The 22037-nt window shown below is 39.0% G+C and overlaps 1 protein-coding gene across 1 annotated transcript in view; it reads right to left on the bottom strand.

Annotated features, from left to right (window-relative positions):
• The window catches only part of FBN1 (fibrillin 1), a 238356-nt gene that overhangs the window by 79527 nt on the left and 136792 nt on the right, over positions 1–22037 (bottom strand). Inside the window, exons 16-29 of the mRNA XM_030814124.1 lie at positions 18602–18724; positions 17365–17517; positions 12576–12629; positions 10871–10996; positions 9704–9829; positions 9069–9188; positions 8724–8861; positions 7806–7856; positions 6066–6191; positions 3752–3979; positions 2287–2412; positions 2032–2160; positions 1219–1344; positions 982–1107 (exon numbers count right to left, since the gene is read on the bottom strand). Of these exons, the coding sequence (XP_030669984.1) occupies positions 982–1107; positions 1219–1344; positions 2032–2160; positions 2287–2412; positions 3752–3979; positions 6066–6191; positions 7806–7856; positions 8724–8861; positions 9069–9188; positions 9704–9829; positions 10871–10996; positions 12576–12629; positions 17365–17517; positions 18602–18724 (1752 nt within the window). The remainder of the gene's footprint in view (positions 1–981; positions 1108–1218; positions 1345–2031; positions 2161–2286; positions 2413–3751; positions 3980–6065; positions 6192–7805; positions 7857–8723; positions 8862–9068; positions 9189–9703; positions 9830–10870; positions 10997–12575; positions 12630–17364; positions 17518–18601; positions 18725–22037) is intronic.

The following is a 22037-nucleotide window of genomic DNA, read 5'->3' as shown; positions in this document are numbered from 1 at the left end:
TACACTGCGACCAGGAGACAGATGAACAATTAATTGCACCATGCATGATGTGCCATTTGCAATGCAGGAGAAGTATTGGGTGCTAGGAGAACACATCTCAGTTATGATAATAGGCACGTGGATGAAATTCTCTTGGCCACAGATTCACTTATAAACTTGAAATTCAGTTTGATTGGCTGAGGTTCCAATCTTTTTCAATAACCTGAGTTGAAGTTCTGAGTTGTCCTGGGCCATGTTTCAGAAAACTTTGGGCTGATTTATGGTTTTGGGTGGAAACCATGTGAGACTTGGCAGTTCCACATGGTGTACACCCCAAACCAGGCAAAAACTGGCAGTTTCTACAAAGTTTCACTTTGACTCGGGGCACAATAAAGCCACAGGACTGTCTGTGCCACTCTTCACAGCACGACTAAACCTACAGAGGGCTGACCACAAAGCAAAATTCTTGTCCCACAAAAACCCATCTTTAAGGAGTGCCAGGCATAGCCTCAATTGCAGCGTAAGATATGAACATTCCATGGTCTTCTTTCCAATAGTTATTTTTTGAAATCTTTTAGCTGATCTAAACCACATAAGGGCAGAGATTTCACCTCAGCTTTTTGGTCTTTTCCACAGCACTACCGTGTTTAGTTTATTTCAGGTGGTTAGTTACCATTTGTTAATGTGCATTGGTATGCATGTGTGTAGACAAAGCACATGCTGCTACTGTTCCCTATCCAAACGGCATGGATCAAATTATGCTTATTAGAGCTAAAACATCCTATGTCCATCATTTAACTGGCTCTGTAAACAGATAATGGAGATGAGATCCAAAGATTGTGAGCCACTGTAAAAAGAATATTGCAGGGAAACAAGAAAGATAAGTAAAAGTAGTGATGAAAACAAAACTCAGAGTACATGCAGTGTTTTAGGGAGAGATAAAATAAAATAAAATAAAATAAAATAAAATAAAATAAAATAAAATAAAATAAAATAACTTACCAACACAAAATAGCCTATCGGGAGTTGAATGGTAGCCAGGGTTGCAAGCACACTGATACTTCCCTATGAGGTTCACGCAGCGGCCATTGGGGCACAGGTGTGCACTCAGCTCACATTCATTGATGTCTGTTGGGAAAATAAGGAGAACAAACACCCAAACATAAGCTTCCAACTCTGGCAGTGATGTTGTTCAAACAACTGAACACAAGTACATGGTGTGAAAGTCTTTCTCCTTACCGATACATGCGGAGATGTTGGGGGACAGCTGATGGCCAGGCGGGCATTCACAGCGGTAACTTCCCTCCGTGTTATGGCAAACACCACCTCGGCATAGGAGAGGATCTCTCTGACACTCATCAATATCTGCAAAATGGAAATGACCATGTTAAAGATGGGGGCCTCATCTCCTCTACCAGACCAAGCACTCCTCCCCTGCCCATTGCTGGGTGTCCATATTGACCTCCTTGTCTCAAGGTGGGACAACTCTCTGGTGTTATTCATACACCAGAGCTCCCTGCAGGATCAGACTAAAACCAAAATGCAGCCAAACTCTTGGTTTATTTTCTTCTCCTGCACTGCCCTGCTTTCCTTAACTTCCTGACAAGTACCTTCTGAGAGAACTTGCTCACAGAAAGAAATACCACTTCTGCAAGAATCTCCATTTCAAACTTTGTTTCTAGGAAACCAGACCTAAAGCAACTAGTTTATCAAGTGGCTTTTCTAGAAGTGTTGGACAGACATCTTGTAAAGGGACCTCTACTACAGCTTCTGTTTCAATTGTCCTCTCTTCTCCCTGGGTATCCATTTCAGGTGTTAAACTCACTTCTCAAGGACCCACAACTGGTCTCCGCCATCACCCACAAACCCACAGCATGAATTCCCTCATTCTTACTACCTCAGTCTCCCTCTGTTGCAGACTGATTCCCAACTTCACTGGTCTGGAGCCTGGTGCACTGGGGCAGCAGGAAGAATCTGGGACATAGGCTATGAGCCATCAAAGCTTCATGGAATCCTTCTCTTTCTGTGTTGATCAAACGATCCCAAACTTACCCATGCAGTTCTTCATCATCATGAATCCACTTTCATAGCCTTCATCACACTTGCATTCAAAGTCCCCAGGGGTGTTCACACACTGGCCTCTGCCACAGAGGTCAGGAGATATGCGGCATTCGTCAATGTCTGCACAAAAACAGCAAGTGGCAGCAAATGAGTCTCAGGACAGCCTTAATTCTTGCGGCAATATGTTAAAGATAAAGAGTTTTAAAGGACGTCCCCTCTCCTGGCCCTTGAGGCTCATTCACTGACCTGTGCAGTTCCTTTCTTCAGAATCAAGAGCAAAGCCGCTGTCACACCTGCACTTAAAGCTGCCGATGGTGTTTCTGCACTTGCCGTGGGTGCAGAGGCTGGGTATCATCTTGCACTCATTGATATCTTCAAGAATAAGAAAATGTGGGGCAAAATAAGTTTATGAGCAAGCAGTCAGGAGGTCTCAGTGCCCACCATTTCAAATCAGGAAGGTTGGAAGTTCTTGATTTAAGGTCTTGACAGTACACATTTCAAAGAAAGTGTGATGATTCATGAGATATATGACTTTGTAAACAGTTCTAGCCTTTCAAATTTCTACATTTTATAAAGCATTGTTAAAGAAGCAAAGAATGTGTCTATTCAGACTTCTAGGGCCCAGCACACTGCCTGACACATGGTGAATATTTAACCACTACTTGCTGAATGAATAGATAATATATTCTAAACCACTAGTATCTACATTTAAAGCACATAGAACACTATTAGAATATATTATCCTATAGCTATCAATTGACTGTGTAGCAGAATGAGATATTCACTTAATACTGTTTGGTGCTGTTTTGGATATGCCAAAAATATAAAAATTTCAGATATAATTTATAATTTAAATTATTTGCAAATAATTTGTACAATTTTAAAATATTTTCTCAATGTTATATACCTTAATATTTCTTTCTTTCTTTTTTTGAGACAGGATCTGCTCTGTCGTCAAGGCTGGAGTGCAGTGGTGTGGTTGGCTCACTGCAACCTCTGCCTCCCAGATTCAAGCAATTCTTGTGCCTCAGCCACCTGAGTAGCTGGGATTACAGGTGTGCACCACTACGTCTAGCTATTTTTTTTTTTTTTTTTGGTAGACACAGGGTTTCACCATGTTGCCCAGGCTGGTCTTGAACTCCTGGACTCAAGTAATCTGCCCACCTTGGCCTCCCAAAGTGCTAGGATTATAGGCATGAACCACCGTATCCAGCTCAAGATCTCATTAATATAATTTAAAGAGCTTCTTGTACACTGGGAAGACTCTGCATACATGTAACATGTGACCTGAGTTTTCCACTACGGGGCCTTTTTCCAAAACAAGACCAAATACTCAAGAAATATGCAAGTTCATTTTTACATGTGAGACAGAACTGGGAGATTAAATCTCCAGAACACCAAGTCCTTCTTCAGCAATGAATTACCATAGCCTTTGGAAGCAAAATTAAAGTTCCTTTGAATTTACGTAACCGACATTTAAGAGGGCCATCTAGAAACTATCTCTCCATACAGAACAATTTTAACCCCCAGGACTTCTTGGACCAAACAGTTAAAAAAAAAAATTCCATACTTTTCTAAACAAAGATAATTATATAATTCAGAAAGCAAAAATTCCATGCTGGGATGATCAAGTAGAGTGCTGAGATCATGAAAATGCATCCTATTGGTCTAAAAAGGAAGGCAATTGGCCATGGAAAACATAACATGGTACCTTTGAAGAAAGGCTTTCCATTTGTAATTTCTTTTGTGGCAAATCCGGGTCCTCTGGGACACAGCTCCTCGTACTCAGGAGTATTTCTCATGGGACACTCCTCGCATTCCTCAGTACCCCAGGCTGCCCCGACAGAGCAGCAGCAGGTGTCCATGCGGTGGCGGCCAGCAATAGGCAGGGTGCACTCCTCGTCCTCATACCTCAGGAAGCAGGTTTCCAGGCGGATATCTGTCAGAGGGAATCAAAGGAGGTTAAATAGAGCCACACGGCTTCCACTGTCCCAAACTGCCAACACTCTGTTAGGCAAAATACTGCACATGTGCACATGTAATAATTTGCTGTATACTTATTGACTGGAATTAGTTTTATTCCTCAAAAAAAAAAAAAAAAAAAAAAAACCAAAAAAACCCCGGGCTCTGGGGTAAGTATCCTTACCTAATAAAGACTCTCTTTGTCAGCCCATGTTTGCACCTCCTATTTCTGAAAAGTTCCCTTTCAACGTCTGATAATTCTACATAAGGAATAGTATTCTGAGAGCTCCCACAGTGCTCTTTCGGGAGAAGTTTTCTCCTGTACAGAAATATCTATCACGGACGCATGCACGCCATGATGTCTTGGCATGTCCTCCACAGCTAAAAGCCAACTGTACTCTTTATTGTTGGAGCATGTCTGCCCTAGTGCAATCACCTTTTCCTCAGATCCACTTCATTTTTGGAAAGGTGGAATGGTGAACTCTGGAAAGAGGACTGCCTTACTTGAGATTAAAGAGAAAAATGCAAATAAAAGCCATTCACTTTTCTTCTCAAATATTCCTTTCACCTAAACACATGCTTATGGGCACGTTCTTCAAGGTACATGTGGGATACCTCTAGCCCCAAACCCAAATTCATGGCATTATGAAGAAGAGCAGAAAGCCTAGCAGAGCAGAGGTCAGAAGAGCTGGATTTTGGTCCCCTTCTGTAACTCAGTGGACTTTCTTCAATAAATTATCCTAAACCTGAATTTCCACATCTGTTATAGGATGTTGCACTCATCTCTCAGAAGGTTCTGTGAAGCCCAAATGAGATTATGCATCTGAAAATAATGAAGTGTAATTGAAACATAAGACATATCTTCCTTCTCTTTCTCCTTCACAATGGGGTCATTAACAATTTATCTAACTCCCTGGGTTTCCTCTAACGTTAGAAAGTTTTTGAAGTATTCTGTGCAGCTTTATATTCAGACTGCCCATATTAAGATAAATTATTTTATGATGAATCCTAAATTAAACACTGAAGCATCTTTCAACTGAAGAACCTAGAAGAAGATTCTCATTAAATACGGATTCCACCTAAACAAACAAACTAAGACTCAGAATAGCATTAACTGACATCCTTAATTACAAAAATACTTTTGGCTTTGAATTCCCACTTCCATTCCATATTATTTATTTGCACTATGAACTATAAAGTTCAATATTTAAAGGTTTGTTAATTCTAATTTGTAAGTGATCAAAATCCTTCACTGTATAACACTTTTTTAACTACCTACAATAATCTTCACTGAGCATACACTTCAGAGTAATGTGGTTTCAGATGCGAAGTACAGGTAAGCATCATTTCCAGAGTCATGGACTCAGAAACCAGTGATCTAAGAGATATACTCTAGGCAGGCAGAAGCCATAGTAGTAACCCAGAATAAATCTGCCAGACCTTAGATGCATGACTGTGGGATCTCAAACTTGCCACTATCATGAGCCCACAGGGACTCAGGACTTAGAGTTCTAAGGACTTAGGGTTGGGGTGAGACAATTTGGCTAGAGGATCCCACTTGGGCTCTAGCAGTTGGCATAGAGTAACCCACTATGACTAGCAGTGATACCTGCCCTGGGCTTTCTCAGGTTCACTTTTCAGGGGAGTGGCATCTTCACTCCTGATCTCCACAGGTGTTTTTGCAAGGACCTGTCCTTCTGGCCAATGTCAGGATATGCTTAGAAGACATGGGCTACAGTTTCCAAATATGTGCAAATATTGTTCTTCTCTCCACCACTCAGCTTGTATTTTATAGTTCATGGCATATGGGGCCGATTTAAGAGCTCTGGAAAAATAACTGTGATGCTAGTGATTTAAGGAATAGTTGCATATCAACAGAAACTACAGTTGCTCCTTACTACTTGAAAGACTGTCAAAGGAGCGGCCATGGACCCTATTGGACATGATGAATTTTGGAGTGTGTGTCTGTACCTGAAGCTAAGTGCTCAGCTATATCTTGTTAACTTCATTTTTAATAATCTTTAATAAATTATTATTAGAAAAATAATGAGCTCAGTATTTACCAAGACAGATCCTTCCTGTGGCATCCAAAGTCATTCCACTGGGACACTGACACTTGAATGACCCCCTAGTGTTAACACAGAGGCCATTTTTGCACACTCCTGGGAACACTTCACATTCATCTATATCTAAAAAGAAAAAAAAAGCATAAAGTTAATATATCTTGATAATATCATTCTACCTTATTCTACTCATGAAGTCATAATTATTCCCCATTTTGAACCTGGTAAGTTCATAAAACTAGTTTGCCTACAAATAGTTCGTGTAGAATTTCTAGGGTGTCTGAATAGCAACCAGAACGAGCCCACCTATTACTAAATATGTAAGAGCTTCTCCATTGGCTTCAGGGAATAACTTTTTGAGTTGTAGAGACAGGCAGCTGGTGTGAGTTCTTGGAGACAGCTCTGGTAGCTGTGGACATTTCAGGTAAGGTTCCCGGCAATATAATTTGCTTTATGAGACCAGATGTCTGGAAATGAGTAGAGAAGCAAAAACCTGGTTTTTCAAACTAGCAAAGAAGAAACAGCTTGAAGGTCAGCATAGAAAAATATCCCACCAAGGAATATGTGGGCCAGTGAAGGGTCTCTTTTAAGAAGTTCTGATAAATCACCAGAAAATGTACAATCAACTCTAACTCAGCCACGGTCTCAGGCTGTTCTGTCCATGCTTTGGTCTCAGCTTGGGTTGAGGAGAATTAAAAGATACTCATGTTCATTCATTCATCATTCATCCAATCTCTCTCAAATGTACCAGTCCTTCCCAGTTTGCCTAATGGAGAGCAATATGTTCTCTGCACTTAATTTGGAAAAGTATTCACCACCAAGTTAAAAGAAAGGCACTTATTTGCCAATGCCAAAAAAAAAGTGGGGGTGGGGGGAACATTAGCTAAGAAACTCATACACACTGTGTCTCTATTTAGAAGAAATAACTTTCCACACCAGGAATGTTGAAAAAATATTCTGAATCTTTCCTTGTAAGAGAGATCAATGGGGAGAGGGTGGAATCTACCTTTTTGGGTTTTTTGTTTTGTTTTGGCCACTTGTACAACAAAATATGCTGCTGAGGTCAGATAAGTTATTAGCAGCAGATCTGGACCAGAGAAAGGCCAAAGGATTCAGTCATCATTTGGAAAGCAAGACCTTGGGTGGGGGTTGTAGTGTGCCTCTTTGTTTTAACAGGGAAAAAACTTTATTTCATCCCACATATGGGACTAATTGCTGTTTTTAAAATTTTTCAGCTGCTGTGTCATGTCAGGTTGTGTTAGTCACCATGACCTATGTCTATCTGAAACTCCACGAGAAAGAATCACAGCAAACTGAAGAAACTCCATGCAGACTTTCAACAAGAGAAAACAGAATGTGTCCTTCTAAATCATCCATGACTGTGAAGCAAACAAAAAATGCCAGGACAAACCAAAGAAACGCAAATTTTACAGCCTCATCAAAAACTTCCTGTTTTTCTCTTCCTGATAGCATTTTGAAAGTGCAGTCTCTCTAAACTGTGATTAACCTAAAACATTTTCAGCCACCCACCCTGTCCTTTGGACATAGCGGTCTGACACTAGCAATAGTATATATATACTTATGAAATTAACAGCTGTTCCGTTTTGTAGTTCTCGTTTTTTTTTCTCTGCTGCATATTTCTCCCTGTGAAGTTACATGACAGCTTTATCCAGTCCAAGTTAACACAAACATTCATTATGCACACAAAAATGTATGGTTTATAAGTAATCAGAGAAATACCTTCACATTGTGTTCCTTTAATTCTTGAGTACCCTTTACCACATATGGGATCTGTAATAAAAAGCGAAAAACAAAACAGAAAACAAATTTGAGATAACAATATCCAGACTTTGCAGTTCTGACGTAGTGTAAGAAACATGAAAGATGACCTGGAACATGAAGTAGATTGTGTTGCTATAAGTATGAGATAACTAAATGTTTCTGCGATTGCATAGGTGAGGAAGAATAGTAGTGAAATGTCTCCTCAAATAAAGCTCAATTCCACTAAGATATTCCAAAAGACACAGACGTACCCTATAGATCGTGTTAAAGTGATAGCTAAGAGGGAAACTGAAGGTAGATTTCTCTCTTGCTGTTCATCTGAAAATAGGAATCACACTATGGAATTACTTTAACATGAATATGGAAAACTCAGTCTATAATTTGGAGATCTCATGGCCTCTAGCATTCACATAAATTTACACATTTATATATTTAAACACTAAATCAGCAAAACCATGAGGAAGGTTCTCAAACCTCAAATTCCCAACAGATTTAGAAGTTCACCAGAAACCCTTATGAAGTTTAGTCATGAATACTGGTTTCTTTACATCAATTAGCTTTTAGAAAGAGAATCTGTACCTATAAAAAGCTCAGAACCCCTAACCACAAGGTTCCCAAGAGAGCCGGTAGGCACTGGTGCTCCAGGGAAGCAACACAAACTAACCACATTACAATGTAAAGATAGAAAATAATAAATGAACAAAATCACATAAAATTTGACACGTCTTATTTCCCATTCAGCAATATGTTTGGGGCCATCAGGATTAAATCTTCGAAAATTCTCACGTGAGCCGAGATAAATGAAATACTAGGCTTCCCCTTTTTATGCAAAGACCAGTGGAGTGGTATGGGAATCACAGCATGGGTTTCTCTTACCAACTTGGCATAGGGTGCACGGGCTTCCCCACGCAGCACCGAGGGAGGAGCAGCACTGGGACTTTAAGGTGGCTCCATTGATGTTGATCTCACACCGCCCATCAATGACAGTCTGCCAGCAAGTGCCCTTGATGGTTTCTGCAGATGAGGGAATAATATTTAATAGAATCTATATAAAAAGTCAAACATACACCTTGGAATTATAGAAAAAAATAGCATTTGAAACAAGGAATAATGAAGTTTTTAATATTGTTCATCCATACTTAATTCTTTTGCAGGAAAAGCTGACATTAAGTATAACAACATTGATAAACATAGAAAAATCATTCTCAGAAAGATAAATACCTATGCAGATGGTTTTTGTTGGATCCAAAGTACTTTCAGAAGAACATTCACAAATAAAAGAGCCTGGGCTGTTCTTGCAGACTCCATTAATGCAAGGACTTGATTCGCATTCATCAATGTCTGAAACAAAAACAGGTCTACATTACTGCTAAAAGCTAGTCTTGGGCCTAAAAGAGTACTTCAACTTTGACCTCAATTGCTACTACATATCCTTCATCCCACATAGTAAAGCTGGGCTAAATAGTTTTTCCTACACTACGTGAAATGCCAAAATAATAACTCCATAGTATAGACTCGTACATCTCTACAGTATAGAATACGGGACTTGGCTGAATCTTTCTTTTTATTCAGAAAATCTGGAGTAAATGTGTATGTGATTTCTGAATGAATAGCTCAAATAGCAGACACATAACATTTTCTTTATCTATTAAATGATGGCAATTAAAATGCCAATTACAAGTAAATATCATAAGTGGCTTACAAAGTACATACTAGTGCCATGTAGAACCACAGAATTTCAACCAAATTGGCATAACTGTCTAAAATACAGGAGACTCAAATTTAGTCTTACGGTTTTCTAATGGCATTCCAAAAGATAGCAAAGTACACAGTATAAGAACAAAAATATGGTTTACCTTCACATGTTTTTAGATCAGGTTTGTAGATAAATCCCTTGGGGCAGGTACAGACAAAACTTCCAGGAGTATTTCTACATTGTCCATTGTCACAAAGGAGACTGTTCAGTACACATTCATTAATATCTGGAAAGTCAATGAAAATGAACACTTAAAAAGGGCCCAAATTTCGCCTGTTATCTACTTTGCTCTTTTACATTAGATCTTTAAAGTCATAATGATATGATCAATTCAAGCACAAAGGCAAAACTCCTGTACCATTAGCTTTTACCTAAACTATCTCATTTTAGGAAAACAGAGGCTTGACCCGGTTTTAAACTAAGTATCTAAACTAAATATCTACAAAGCCTAAAGTCACTAGGCTATTTAATTCACTTATTTCTTTAGCAGGAAGAAAATATGGATTTGCTGGAAATCATTAATCTTTATATAGTTACATTATATAATTAAATTTATATAATTTAATTCATTTTGTCGAATTTAAAAGGATTAACCTTATTGATTTAAGGAACTAAATAAATATTTAGAAAGTATGGTCCATCTTTGATATGTGTTAGTTCCAGAATGGGTGTTTCTTCCTTATAATAATTCAAATTGTCTCCAGGTATGATTATAAAGTATAAAGTAATCTGTAGCATTTATGATTGTCATGGGGAATTTAGCTTCATGATTCAAGGACCTCAGGAAAACTGCTTGCTTTCAGCTGAATAATATGCCTGTCTGAAGCAAAACCCAACTTTAAGAGAGCAGGTATTCCTGAAAATAAGCTGTGTTTTCTCTGATTAAGTCTAATAAATGGTTGGGAGAAGAGCTGCTTCTCTCTCAGTAAAATCAAGGTTGACTTTGCGGTCATATGAGAATGGCTCAGAATCTCTGCATCTTATATCTAAGGAGCTTCTCTTTGAAGGAGTGAAATCTGATACATCATTATATTAAGGAGCAAATCATTTCAAGGAGTGAATCTGATACATCGTTATTTATAAACTGTGAAGATTCAGTGATGTGAATTTTTGTTACTAAAGATATGCATATGCTGTGCTGACATCCGAAGTATAAAGTGTCTATTTGCCCAGTCCTCTAAGCTACTCAAAGGCAGTTTTCTCCCAGCAATGAAAGAAGGAATGCATTATGCAGGAAATGTTTCAGAAAATGGGTAAAACTTCTTACCAACGCAGTTTTTCCCAGTTGAATCCACTTCATATCCTGAATTGCATATACATTTATAGGTCCCACGAAGGTTTTCACAGATTCCATTTGGGCAAATATCAGGATCTAGTGCGCATTCATTTATATCTGCACCACAAAAAAGTTCAAAATCAATTAAGATTATAAAAATAAACATTGAATAAATTGTTAAAAATATAACACTACAATAAATGTAATGACCTTAGGAGCTACAGGAGGAAAAAAATTGATTTCACTGGAAAGAGAACACTCGATCTCTTTTCCTCACTGTAAGATATGCTGAGCCAAATCTTTCTCCCACAAGTTCCTGAGAGGAACTTGGCATCTCAGCTGGCACTACAAGATAACCAATCCTTAATCAAGCTGAAGGAGACCTCCTGGACATCTCCTAGTCCGAGCACCAAGATGGAAAAATGGATCGACAGCAGATCCCAAGTCCCGACAACCGGTCTCCCTACCACCAGCCCCTCTTTCTTCCATCTACCCTGCACTACTCTACACTGCAACCATTCTTACCATCCTAAAAACAAGGTATTATATCGTTCTCATGGTTCAAACTTTCATAGGTTCAACAATATCCTCAAGATTAAACTAAAATATAAATTCTTTGTTTACTTATCCCAGACTTCACACTCTTCTGTGAACATATAATGCCCTCTTCACCCTGTGTCAGGAATGCTTGGAGCAGGCCTATTTACAGGTCAAAAGCCAGCTCCAACACCACATGCTCTGAAAAAGCCTCCGCTGCTCTGCCCACCCGAGGTGGGGCCCTCCCTCTTCTGCAACCTCACAGCTGAGGAGGGATCTCATAGTCAAGGCAGGTGCAGAATGACAACCAGTGAATGGATAGTCTCAAATCCTGGTGCCTGACTTGTCTATAAATTAGGGTTGACTTTTTTTTCCTTCCAAGTCCCTATCACAACTTACTTATTCCCCATTAACTCCTTATTTGTTATAAGTTTCCTTACCTCTCCTCTTTCCTCCTCTAAATATCCCCTCCACATTTTCATTCACACACAATGATGAAACTAATCATGCTGAATGAACTGACAATCAATTCAGCCAGTCCATGTTCTTTCAGATCTCCCTGAATCAAACTACGTAGCTTTATATTAATAAAATAATCCCTTCCTCTTTCTTGTCACCTGTTTTCATACTTGTTCCAAATCTCTCTTTTAACTTTAATTCCTTGCATGGCACCAATATTTCTCTAGCTAAATATTTCATTCTTTTCTAACTCAGTTAATGGTTGTCACTGCTCTCTATTGCCATTTTATAATACTGAGCACTTAACAGTTAAGAATCCTTCAGAATGCAGATGGAGAATGGTTCAACCAGCCCATCATCCTGAGTGGTACTTGATAGTGGAGAGTCAGGCTGCCTCTTCTCAAGCATGAGCAACAAAAGTCATTACACATCATCTGCAAGCACCCATCAACCACACTGGGAGAGCACCTGACCCCCTCAATGGCCAAGCCCCACAGCCACTCCCAGAAATCCTAGTGCCCACAGTGCCCTGGCTGCTCTGCCACTGAAGGCTTCTGAGCATCCCAGATACATGGCACAGTGATGGCCAGAGAGGGAGTCAGGCGAGACTAGTGTAAAGGGATCAACTGGAAACCCACAGGAAAGCCTGATGCTGCCTCTGCACATACTGAAGACAGTAAATTTTGAAAGGAATCCTTACCACTGCCTGCTGAGGTCATCCCTGGCCCACTGCTGCAGAGCGCCTGATATTCCGCTGCAATAAATTAACAGATAGTAAATGATTCCCTTGTTTGCAGAACAGGTCGATCCTGCCCTTGGTTTTGCACACATCATTTCCTCCAAAGTGAGTAGAACCAAACTTAAGTGGTAATGGAAAAGGAGGTATCTCCCCAGGGAGTCACCTTTACACGAGGCTCCCATTTTAAAGGCTACACATCATCGAGGAAAACAACTTTTAAGGATACAGGCAAGTTATAGTAATTCCTTGTGCAAAGCCCTTTCGGAAAAGGTGATTTTCCTATAACTTGATTTTGTTCACCAGGGAACACTTTACACTTATGGTGAAATGTGCCTGTTAAAATGTGGTTTCTTAACTGTTAATAAAACTTTCTCCCACCATCTTGGGGATAATTTTGTTTCTCAGTGCTAGCTGTTTTTTCAGTACAATCGGTTCTTAATATTTCCTCATTTCTCTCTGCAAATTCTCTAGCCTCCTCTCACAAGAGCAACAACAGAATACCTACTCTTGCATTTAAGTGTATTTTTAAAGTTAATACGTATCAGGATACTGGATTCATTCTCTATGATATATCCATAGAGAAAATATTGCTTAATGTTAAAACTGTGAGATCATATTGAAGAAACTGAAGTATACAGAATATGTCCCCAAATTTGAGACAGAATCAAATTTCTATTTCTTAAAATTAATACTATGTTTTACATACAATTCCAACAATACTTAACATAAGAGTGAATGATGAAAATGTAGAACTAACTGGAATCACACTATTCAAGGAAAGGAAACTAGTGTCCCCTTAAGTTGCCAATGGTTTCTGGCAAACACAGTCTCATGGTCAAATGTAAATCATCTGTGCTTAAGTGGAAGGCGAACTGGATATGAGGGCTGGGGCTTATTGTAGAGGCTGATGGCACCTCACTGCTGAAGCAAATAGTTCCTATCTCCTACGTGCCAGAGAATTGCATCCTGATGACAGTGGATGTAAATGAGTTATACGACCCAAAATTATCATGTCTTCTAACAAATGTGAATTTGAGAAAGCAGTGATGATTTAATTTTCAAATCATCCTAGAAGAAGCCAAAAAAGCAACAGATGGGAAGGTGTGTTTGAAAGCCAGGTCTGGGAACAAAAAGAAATTCATCTTTTTTATTCTGCTATATCAGCAAAAAGCTAAAATATGCATGTAATACTGTAAGTAATAAAACAAGAAAACCAAAATCATGCCAGTTTTATAAAAAAGACTTTTAGAGATAATGACAATTTTGCTGATGTTTGGCCTAAATGGAAGCAAATTATTCTCACCATTGTTTTCCATTTAGGCAGGATCTGGTACTAGACCATTTTTTGTAGTGAGTTCAAATAAGCATGGGTTTTAATACCAATGACAATGCTAATTGCTGGGAGTTTTGGAAGCAGCCCTTTTCCTCTGTTAGTTTCTTCTCCCATAAATTTGGAATGAGAATTCCCATTTCACCTGGTGGCTTCACAGAATTAACATTACATGTTTAATGACTGAACATGTACTGTGCATAGCTTGGGCCCTGAATAAAAAAAAACAAGTAAATAAAAGTATTATAAACACATAGTAAGAGGTAGGTGTTGATGAGCTAACTCAGCATAGTGCCATGGAGACAGTGACATGAGGGATCCATGAGAAAATCCAGCAGGAATACCCTCCTGTGGGTTTAACTGACCAATTACACTCCCGTGGGTTTAACTGATCCATGTCTGTGAAATGTCATTGTCAGAAGGCTGAGGACACAAGAGGGCTTGCTGAACAATGTGAATCAGCTCCAGCAACCAGTGAGAAACAGCTTCATATGTAGCTTGCCTGACTTGCAGACCACAAAGATGAACTTCAGATTTTGTATATTTGGAGTCTCTCCCTCAACTGACTGAAGACATTCCTTTTGAATATTTTCAGTACTTTAAACAGCCTACCCCAAATTCTTGAAATGAGGGATATCCTACATTCAGATGGTTCATGACCAAAGAGGTGGAGAAACCAAATGAATGAAACTACTTCCACATGTGGACCTTTTTTTGGGTAAATTCATTCAAATATAAGACAGGAGTTAGTGGAACCAGGCCTTACATTTAACTCTCTTTAAGCTTTACTGTTGCTTTGGTTTGAATGTGTCCTCCAAAGTTCATGTGCTGGAAACTTCATCCCCAATGCAATAGTAATGCTGGGAGGTGAGGCCTAATAAGAGGTGATTAGGTTGTGAAGGCTCTACCCTCATGAATGGATTAATGTCATTATCATGGGAGTGAGTTAGTTATCATGAGAGTGACTTTGTTATAAAAGCACATTCAGTCCTCTCTAGCTTTCTCTCACTCCTGCATGCTCTGTTGCCCTTCCACTTTCAGCTGTGAAGTGACTTGGCAAGAAGGCACCCCACAGATGCTGGCACCTTGATATTGGACTTCCCAGGCTCCAGAACTGTGAGAAATTAATGCATTTTCTTTTTAAATTACTCAATCTGTGGTATTCTGTTACTGCAACAAAAACTGGACTCAGACAATTGCTTAAAGAAATCTGATCTTTTGGTCACCTTTTTATAAACGCACATAATTTCCCTATGGATCTTAAGAATTCTTTGGAAGTGCACTTGGTCCAGAGGAAAATGTAAAGGCAAATAACTATTGCACCAAGGTTCCTGGATTCTAAGTCTTGGCTCTTCCAATCATTCAACATGTGAACAAGTCACCTATACTCTTGTGTGCCAGCTTTCATGATACTTGCCTGTATTGCAAATTCAAAGTAGGTAAGAAAAGTACTTTGAAAAGTTAAAGTAACACACAAAAGGATGATATTAATAATATACAGCTATAAAGTTATAGGAAAGTGTCTTTGACAGATGACATCTGTATATAATAAAAGTATTATAAACACATATTGAACTGATTGGTGATCATACATAAAATGATAATTTCTATATTATTCACTGGGTTAAGTCATTAGCCAGAGCAAAGTTTTCTTTCTTTAAATTGGCATCCCTCATTTCCTTTTTCTTTATTGAGACAGAGTCTTGCTCTGTCACCCAGGCTGGAGAACAGTGGTGCTATCTTGGCTCACTGAAACCTCCACCTCCTGGATTCAAGTGATTCTCCTGCCTCAGCCTCCCGAGTAGCTGGAGTTACAGGCGCACACCACCACGCATGACTTTTTGTTTGTTTGTTTGTTCGTTTGTATTTTTAGTTGAGATGAGATTTCACCATGTCAGCCAAGCCGGTGTTGAACTCCTAACCTCAAGTGATACACCTGCCTTGGCCTCCCAAAGTGCTGGGATTACAGGTGTAAGGCACCATGCCTGGCCCCCCATTTCTTTTAAAGTCTTCCATTTAACTTTCTCTAACTTTTCATAATGTATTTTAATTTCCAACTGTTACTTTCAAATACTATCATTTTTAAAATAACAAATCTTTTAAAATTATGATTTACTCTTTAATTTGTTTCCTTTAGGGCAGAAATAAACTGACTGAATCCTGTACGTAAAACCAACCAACCAGAGCTACATATTTTCAATATTAGGTCTAACTTTATTTTAGGACATTAGAGGTCCACTGCCAAGCTACCTTAAAATTGTGTTTAAATACTGGCGGAAGATTGTTTTAATTTCAGTAAACTATTCTTGTTTTATAAATAGAAATAATTTACAACTGGACAGGACCTTTTGGATTATCTAAGGCAACTCATTTTGTAGATGAAGTGTCTAAGGATAGCTTGTCTGCATTATTCTATTTTATAATTATGTTTATTAATATAAGCCACCTCAAATCCTTTCAAAAAGTAGGCGAGGAAAAATTCAGAAATAAGCAAAATACACAAATAACTATATCCCCTAATTAAGTAATTTGGCTGCCTGTTGATGGAGGAAGAGAATTCTGACTTGCTATCCAGTTCTCTTTTCATTAGGCCATGTCACTTCAACTGGAGAAAAATGCTTTTTTCTCTCAGGTTAAATCAAATCATTAAAGAAAACCACACCAGTCCGGGTGTGGTGGTTCACGCCTGTAATCCCAGCACTTTGGGAGGCCGAGGCAGGTGGATCATGAGGTCAGGAGTTCAAGATCAGCCTGGCCAATATGGTGAAACCTCGCCTCTACTAAAAATACAAAAATTAGCCGGGCGTGGTGGTGCATACCTGTAATCCCAGCTACTCAGGAGGTTGAGGCAGAGAATCACTTGAACCCGGGAAGCGGAGGTGGCAGTGAGCTGAGATCGCGCCACTGCACTCCAACCTGGGCGACAGAGGGAGACTCCATCTCAAAAAAAAAAAAAAAAAAAGAAAGAAAAAGAAAACCACACCAAAATCAATACGTGGGATGTAAACAAAATTTACAAATGGCCTTTTGGAAAGCTATTGGAAATAGTCAAGTAATATGACAGTTATTTACTTTTATGCTGTGTAAAAGTCTGCTTTTATAATAGTTTCTGCAAAATGCAAACATCATGAAACAACTTTAGAAAACAAGGCAAGGTACATGTATTGCAAAGAGCTTGAGTATTATTGAGGTAGGAGAGTTTATATGAGAGGCACAAATGCAATGCCTATTCCAAATAATTATGAGGCTTAGATAAGTACCTGTGACTAGACACTGGCTGGCCTCTGCCAAGACCCCAAGAAGGCACATGGCCTACCTGGAGAGCAAAATGTCATCTTTCCCTGTGAATTCCACAAATGCAAAGACCTCAATGGTGGCAGAAGGCTGGCAGTACGAGGGCATCTCCATGATACCACATACCTGAATTCTGTGCAGGACACGGCTGGCAAGGTTCCCCAAATGCATACTCAGTGCTGGCACAACAGCATTCAGATTTAGTGACAGCACCAAACAAAGGTTTGATACACTGGCCTCTCTTGTATCCACCATAGCATGTGCTCCGCATGTGTGTGTCTAAACAGGAAGAAGCATCGTCATCACACTGTCACTTCAAACAGATGAGAACCCCCCCAAGTCAAAGTTGAAGAGGGCTTTATTTATCTATCATCCCTGGTGTAACTCACAGGGAATGCCTCTGATATCAGGGCTCCATTTGAAGAAAAAATAAACAAAAACAGAAAAACAAAACACGTTCAGCTTCTAAGCATTGGAAACCAATGGCCAGATTGTTTCAGTTTTCTAGGGAGTATCATGGTTTACTAAAATGTGAGGCCCTTCAATGCTGGAATTATATCTCATTTATTTTGTCTTTCTCGGGCCTGTGCAGAGCAGGCACTTAATAAATGTTGAATTAATGATGGATGAATGTTGAATCTCACATCCTGCTAAATAAGACCTTTATTAGAAATGCGGCCTATCCCAAAATAAACATGCAATTACTGAATGTCTGAATTAGGTATACTTTCCAAAAAGGAGAAAGTTTAATCTGTAAAAGGTTTGTTATATAAATCTGTAGATGTTGGTCAACTAAGCTGTGTTATCTTTACCACCAGGAAGAGAGTTTCCTGCTATGCCCAATCCTTTTCCAATTCAAATGGCTTACTGAGTACCTTTCTTAAAAATAATCTGGATAAAATTGGTATCAATTTTTCAACAAGTCTCATACTTTTTATAAAGCCTCATAAAATATTATCATACGGGTTTCTGGATTATCCATATTCTCCTTTGCATTCTGTACTGCCCATGGACATCAATTCTCTATTAAAATGTTCATCATGAGATAATAGCATATGCACATCAATTTCAATGACCAATATCAACAAAGGAGGCCTGGAGAAGACTGAAGACAGCTATGGGATTAGGCAAGAAAAGGGGGAAGGACAGGTGGGGATTCCCTTGCTTTTCACTTAGCTCATCTTTCTAATCCTCAAATTAATGTTCAATTTACACAAAAAGAGAATTGACCCTGTTGGTTTGTTGCTCTGCAAATATTCTTTATATCTTATCTGCTACAGTAGAGAGCATTTGTTACTAGTGGGCTTTATTGAGTGACAGAGGCTGAATCTTTCTCATAAGTTTAGCCATGACGTTTTCTTACCAACACACACACGTCCATCCAGACCCACAGCCAGTCCAGGGAAGCATTCACATCTGTAGGAGCCATCAGTGTTGACGCAACGCCCATTCATGCAGATCCCAGGGGTTTCACACTCGTTAATGTCTGTGGCAGAGAAAGGCACTTATTAAAAATGAAGTGACATTTATCTAAAATTATAACATGTTGACAATTATGTTTTAACACTTGAAAATGGGGAAGATAGGAAATAATATGCAGCATCAGCAACAAAAGCTCAAATGGCATTCTCATTTTCCTTTGAAAGAACAGTAACAAAATCAAGAGAAATCAACTGTTGGAACTTATTTTCCATAAAAAGCAACTTTAATATATTCTCCCAAGAGATTTTTGTATCCAAAGTAATCACAAAGGCAAAAACAGAATCGGAGGAAGGAGAACAATGGCTGCTAAAAGACAAAGGATTTTGTGTAATGCATAACCAGGGTAGCTCTTCCAGGGCTCTCAGAAATCTAGGGTAATAATAAACTACAGGAAGACTTTCCTTTTGGTATTCATCACCCAGACTGGCACCCCTTCTAATATCACCCATGTCTTCGCTCTCTGGGAAAATTCGCCTAAAATTAAAGGATATACAACTAAAGCCTTGATGGAACACCAAAGAAAAAGAACTGAAAATTAATATAGATTATTTTGATGACCATTCTTGGCCAATAACAGCACTGTATGCAGTTGGAACCCAGCAAGGAAATATCTTTCTTAAACGTTACAAATACTTAATGGTATTTTATGTGTATACTTAAGGAGGTCTGGTAAAAGACTTTATTGGACACATATTAATAATAGCAGAGGTTTTTTTTTCCCCCTTAATATGGGGAAGTACAAAAGGCACCAAAATTGTGGTTTGGAAAACATACAACACTTAGAAGCAAATGATTTTAGGCCAGGTGCGGTGGCTCACACTTGTAATCCCAGCACTTTGGGAGGCTGAGGTGGGCAGATCACTTGAGGCCAGGGGTTCAAGATCAGCCTGGCCAACATGGGGAAACTCCATCTCTACTAAAAATACGAAAATCAGCTGGGCATGATGGCATGCGCCTGTAATCCCAGCAACTTGGGAGGCTGAGGCACAAGAATTACTTGAACCCAGGAGGCAGAAGTTGCAGTGAGCTGAGATCGCGCCACTGCACTCCATCCAGCCTGGGAGACGGAGTGAGACTGTGTCTTAGGAAAAAAAAAAAAGAAAAAGAAAAAAGCAAATGATTTTATAACAACTCCTTTTACAATATACAACTAGTGTATGTGACTGTTAACTTTCTCCTGACCTAAAAAGGCAAATTGAGAGTAAAACACCTTCGTGTTTTACTTAGCTTGTGTTGTTTGGCACAAAATATATTCGGGTGGTCCAAGGTTCTGTGTACAGATTGTATTTGAAACAGCAGTTATATTTAAATACAGGAACTCAAATTGGTTAGTTATTCTGGTCATCTTTTTGTTCAAATTGTGAAACACAGTAAAACGTGGAGACTACAACCTAAAAGGTAACACAAAGGGTTTTTAATAAGAAAGGAGACGTAAAGTAGATGCAAAGGGAGGTAACCTTGGTCAAAGTTAGTGGCCTCAACTTTCAGAGAGTGAACAGAGAAGCCATGTTGTTGATCAGATGAGTTAACTGTGGAGATTGAATTAGCACTGATGATTCAGCTTTGAACAGTCACATCTTTGTGGGCTCAGAACTAAGTGCTCAGGGCTAAGAGAAAATCTTATCCTATGGCATAAAGAGAAAAATTATAAAAAGGAAGAAATTCAGTATACATGGGATTAATTTCTGTGTTTTTTCATCCTTTAGTCCTATTACAGTGTGTGTACTCTATGCTCTATAAGCTAGAAAAAAAGAAGACATTGATAATAACACAGAGCTGTGCAGCTCTCTCTCTCTCTCTCTCTCAGATCCTTCAACCAGAATGCTAAAGTCAGAACAAACCATCCATATCATCAGCACTTTCAAATTAATAGAACAACCAATTTATTGATAGGATACTATTTCACTGGTTGCCAATGGTTGCCAAACCTGGTTTCATCTGTGAGGTCATAGCATTATCTATTGGCCATACTTAATGCTGGGACGCTGTGGCCTGGGTCAGCAGGAGCCTAGAGGCACTAAAAGTGAATCTTAGTGTGCTCTGTGTATCAACAAGAAGATTATGTATTCTTCTAGGTCTGCTCACAAAGGGGCTTTCATATTTCTTTCTATTTTTTTTTGGAAGCCTAATTCCAAATATTCCAGCAATCATTCTCTTCCCTTTTCTTTTTTACTTGTACAGTGCTAAATTTGCACAATTTGGCACTTTGTTTTATGCTATTTTACATTGTAGAATATTTCTATGTGTTAATCCTGTCTTCTCATATAAGTTCCTCCCAGCACAGGGCTCAAAAGTACAGAAACCACCTTCCTACTTCAAATTTGAAACACCCAACTGTTTTCTCTTGCTGGGAAGACAGATTTGCACAATATTAAGAGCCATTGATGTGAAGGTCATAGAGAATGTAGGTAAACAACCAAGGGCTTGAAGTTCTTTTAAGCCTGGAGAAAATGCACATCTTGCCAAGGACTTAATACAAGGCTTTCTTCCATAACACGTTTACCAAAGCTGTCCACTAGGGGCACACAGAGAAGAGGCACCATAGGACTTTATCCTGCTTTCCTCTACCTTGAATAGCTTGACCCTCTACACTTCTGCATCTGAAACTATGCCCAGAAGCTCTAAGTGCAGCATTTTAGCAGATTTTCTGGACCTGTTTTGAGTATGAGGTTCTTTAAGAAGTCTGGTTCCAACTCAGATCCTGGACGAAGTGCAATAATCACTGATCCCTACATAAGACAGGAGACACTAAGCACAAATTTGTCTCCAGTAACTTTTCTTAGCACCCCAATTCTCAACAGCAAAAATAAAAATCTTCATTTTTGCTTCAATACCTGGAGCAATGAGATTATTTCAAACTGGTTTACCAAACTAAAAAATGGTTCTTGGTTGTTTATTTATTCCGCTTAATCCTGTTTCCCTTCTTGCTTATGTAACTTGATAAAGCCTAAATAAATTATCCTTAAAAAAAGTTTCTGTGTCTTAAGATGTCTAGAGGAAATTATGAGGAAGAGATCATTTGCAAATAACAGTCTACACTATTCTGTCCAGGTAAAGATGTAGGAGGTGGCAGGTAACAGCCATCAAGAAGCCTAACCACCATTATTCCCTAACTGGAAAGAAGAGGTAAAACTCAGCTTCTTTAGAACAATGCCCACATCTGTTGGAAGACCAATAGGCAGTTTGGATTATTTATTTGCTACATAGCTTTTGACTCCTTTGAGAAGACCTCAAATACCCTTTCTGAAATAACAATAGTCTTCCGGGCATAAACTGTAGCTCTTTGGATGGCTGGATTTAAGAAGGAGTTTCAGTCA

This window comes from Nomascus leucogenys, chromosome 6, assembly GCF_006542625.1.
Source record: "Nomascus leucogenys isolate Asia chromosome 6, Asia_NLE_v1, whole genome shotgun sequence".
NCBI classification, from domain to species: Eukaryota; Metazoa; Chordata; class Mammalia; order Primates; family Hylobatidae; genus Nomascus; species Nomascus leucogenys.
Note: the sequence above shows the minus strand (reverse complement) of the source record. Positions and strands in the feature narration are given on the sequence as shown.